The sequence below is a fragment of the Drosophila subpulchrella genome, unplaced genomic scaffold (genome assembly GCF_014743375.2).
Source record: "Drosophila subpulchrella strain 33 F10 #4 breed RU33 unplaced genomic scaffold, RU_Dsub_v1.1 Primary Assembly Seq470, whole genome shotgun sequence".
NCBI lineage: Eukaryota > Metazoa > Arthropoda > Insecta > Diptera > Drosophilidae > Drosophila > Drosophila subpulchrella.
In genome coordinates, this window is record NW_023665677.1 from 1 (window position 1) to 3,929 (window position 3,929).

The 3,929-nt window shown below is 44.4% G+C and overlaps 2 protein-coding genes across 2 annotated transcripts; one reads left to right on the forward strand and one right to left on the reverse strand.

The window, feature by feature from the left end:
* The first annotated feature begins 246 nt into the window (after positions 1–246).
* Positions 247–1,803, forward strand: LOC119562439 (dynein heavy chain 3, axonemal-like). Its single transcript, XM_037875623.1, has 4 exons — positions 247–430; positions 653–787; positions 848–1,020; positions 1,603–1,803. The coding sequence occupies exons 1-4, from the start codon at positions 247–249 to the stop codon at positions 1,801–1,803; spliced, it is 693 nt and encodes a 230-aa protein (XP_037731551.1).
* Positions 1,804–2,242: 439 nt separating this feature from the next.
* Positions 2,243–3,710, reverse strand: LOC119562440 (dynein heavy chain 3, axonemal-like; the record flags this gene model as incomplete). The annotated part of the gene is made up of 4 exons (XM_037875624.1): positions 2,243–2,331; positions 2,917–3,089; positions 3,148–3,281; positions 3,500–3,710. Coding segments are annotated over 2 exons (336 nt in total), but the record flags the coding sequence as incomplete, so codon positions are not given.
* Positions 3,711–3,929: the final 219 nt, after the last annotated feature.

A 3,929-nucleotide genomic window follows, 5' to 3' on the forward strand; every position in this document is an offset into this window, starting at 1 on the left:
CGGCTAATGGTCCTCGTTTCTCTCGCGAAGCTCCAACATAAAGTTTTTAATATGCATGAGCACGTGACATTGATTTTTCTCTCCATGGTTTTTTTCCCTACTCCTTTTGTGCCACGGTCTTTTTCAATTTTCCCGCTTTTAGACAGCTGACAGGACATTTTCCTGGCTCTTTAGATATTTTACCATATTTAGCTGAAATCTCTGCACTTTGTTTCTAGTACCGTGTTAACATTCTGGACGACTGGAATGCCCTGTGCCTGCGCAAACACACTTCCCAGCAGCGAAACCTTCTCCCTGGCCACCACTTTGGGTCATCCGATGACAATTAGAGCCTGGTCCTTGGCTGGTCTGCCGGCAGATAATTTTTCGGTGGAGAATGGCATCATAGTGACCAACTCCAGTCGTTACTCGCTGCTCATCGATCCACAGGGTAAGTTATTAAATCACACTATGCATGTATACATATATCATATGATATGATATGATTTGGTGTATGTTATCATGTCATATGTTATCATATATCATATCATATCATATCATATCATATCATACATATCATATCATATCATATCATATCATATCATATCATATCATATCATATCATATCACATTATGTGTCATATATTATCATTAAGATCGTAATCCCTTGCAGTGCAAGCCAACAAATGGATCAAGAATATGGAGAAGAACAACGGCCTGAAGGTGATCAAGCAGAGCGATGCCAACTACATGCAGGTTTTGGAGTTGGCCATAACCTTTGGTCAACCCGTGCTTATAGAGAATGTGGGTGAGTTCCGGTGGGGACATCTGCGATGCATGAACTTTATTCTTTTTCCCCACTCCCAAGGTGAAAAGCTCGACTCGAATCTGACGCCCATTCTGGAGAAGAACATCATCAAACACAAGGGCGGTGTGTTTATCAAGAGCGGCGACCAAATGATAGAATACAATCCCAACTTTCGTCTTTACATAACGACCTGTCTCCGCAATCCGCGTTATCCGCCGGAAGTGATGGTTATGGTAAGTTGTCCAAAAAAAAAAAGTGTATAATAAAGGGAGAGCTCCAGTCTGGAGTCTTCAGTCTGCGGCAATGATGACGTTAGTTGTGTAATAAAACGACCAACTTAAATTGATATTTGGAGGATGCGATGCAGCGCAGCAGGCGCTGGGAATATGCAAATTTTCGTTGGCATTGACGATGATGTGGATGTGGCTGTGGATGGGGCTGTGGAATGGTGATGTACGTGCGAGGTGGCTGCATAACTAGCAGCCAAAGCCCCGACATCGAGGACATCTATCCCAATGCTCGCCTGCTCATCCTGCTCCTCCTCGACGTGTTTATAAAATTTTTCCAGCTTTTCGCTCCTGCTGCCGTTTGCCATCGCTTTTTATGCTGCAACTGTTGTCAGCAGTTTTCCCTTTAACCATCTCTATTTTAGCCAGCCCAACTCCCACACAATTTTTCTCTTTTTGTGGCACATTGTGTGTTTATTTTGAGTTTTCCTTCCATTTACGTGCCACTCTCGGTGGTGGAACCACTCTGCCACCCATGCCACCACCACTGATCCTGTCCTGCCTTCTCCATTTTTCTCCTCTGTTTAGGTAACAGTATTAAATTTCATGATAACGGAGCAGGGATTACGCGAACAATTGCTGGCGATTGTGGTGGCTCACGAGCGTCCCGATTTGCAAGAGAAGAAGGAACAATTGATTATTGAGTCCGCAAGGAATCGTGATGCATTGTACACCATCGAATCGAAGATATTAGAGGTAAGGCTCTTTGGCTGCTCCTGGTCGTCCTGATATTCCTGCTAGTCCTGCTAGTCCTGCTGATTCTGCTCCTTCTGCTGCTGTTGGCATAATAAATGTTTTTATTCCCTCGCATGCTCTTTGAGCACTCCGGCAGTTGCCATTCCAATCCGTTGGCCATGCTCCGCAGATTCAATTAGAGCCCGGCCAGCAATTTAAATTGCTGGCCGGGCTCTAATTGAATCTGCGGAGCATGGCCAACGGATTGGAATGGCAACTGCCGGAGTGCTCAAAGAGCATGCGAGGGAATAAAAACATTTATTATGCCAACAGCAGCAGAAGGAGCAGAATCAGCAGGACTAGCAGGACTAGCAGGAATATCAGGACGACCAGGAGCAGCCAAAGAGCCTTACCTCTAATATCTTCGATTCGATGGTGTACAATGCATCACGATTCCTTGCGGACTCAATAATCAATTGTTCCTTCTTCTCTTTGCAAATCGGGACGCTCGTGAGCCACCACAATCGCCAGCAATTGTTCGCGTAATCCCTGCTCCGTTATCATGAAATTTAATACTGTTACCTAAACAGAGGAGAAAAAATGGAGAAGGCAGGACAGGATCAGTGGTGGTGGCATGGGTGGCAGAGTGGTTCCACCACCGAGAGTGGCACGTAAATGGAAGGAAAACTCAAAATAAACACACAATGTGCCACAAAAAGAGAAAATTTGTGTGGGAGTTGGGCTGGCTAAAATAGAGATGGTTAAAGGGAAAACTGCTGACAACAGTTGCAGCATAAAAAGCGATGGCAAACGGCAGCAGGAGCGAAAAGCTGGAAAAATTTTATAAACACGTCGAGGAGGAGCAGGATGAGCAGGCGAGCATTGGGATAGATGTCCTCGATGTCGGGGCTTTGGCTGCTAGTTATGCAGCCACCTCGCACGTACATCACCATTCCACAGCCCCATCCACAGCCACATCCACATCATCGTCAATGCCAACGAAAATTTGCATATTCCCAGCGCCTGCTGCGCTGCATCGCATCCTCCAAATATCAATTTAAGTTGGTCGTTTTATTACACAACTAACGTCATCATTGCCGCAGACTGAAGACTCCAGACTGGAGCTCTCCCTTTATTATACACTTTTTTTTTTTTTGGACAACTTACCATAACCATCACTTCCGGCGGATAACGCGGATTGCGGAGACAGGTCGTTATGTAAAGACGAAAGTTGGGATTGTATTCTATCATTTGGTCGCCGCTCTTGATAAACACACCGCCCTTGTGTTTGATGATGTTCTTCTCCAGAATGGGCGTCAGATTCGAGTCGAGCTTTTCACCTTGGGTGGGGAAAAAGAATAAAGTTCATGCATCGCAGATGTCCCCACCGGAACTCACCCACATTCTCTATAAGCACGGGTTGACCAAGGTTATGGCCAACTCCAAAACCTGCATGTAGTTGGCATCGCTCTGCTTGATCACCTTCAGGCCGTTGTTCTTCTCCATATTCTTGATCCATTTGTTGGCTTGCACTGCAAGGGATTACGATCTTAATGATAATATATGACACATAATGTGATATGATATGATATGATATGATATGATATGATATGATATGATATGATATGATATGATATGATATGATATGATATGATATGATATATGATAACATATGACATGATAACATACACCAAATCATATCATATCATATGATATATGTATACATGCATAGTGTGATTTAATAACTTACCCTGTGGATCGATGAGCAGCGAGTAACGACTGGAGTTGGTCACTATGATGCCATTCTCCACCGAAAAATTATCTGCCGGCAGACCAGCCAAGGACCAGGCTCTAATTGTCATCGGATGACCCAAAGTGGTGGCCAGGGAGAAGGTTTCGCTGCTGGGAATGTGTTTGCGCAGGCACAGGGCATTCCAGTCGTCCAGAATGTTAACACGGTACTAGAAACAAAGTGCAGAGATTTCAGCTAAATATGGTAAAATATCTAAAGAGCCAGGAAAATGTCCTGTCAGCTGTCTAAAAGCGGGAAAATTGAAAAAGACCGTGGCACAAAAGGAGTAGGGAAAAAACCATGGAGAGAAAAATCAATGTCACGTGCTCATGCATATTAAAAACCTTTATGTTGGAGCTTCGCGAGAAACGAGGACCATTAGCCGTCA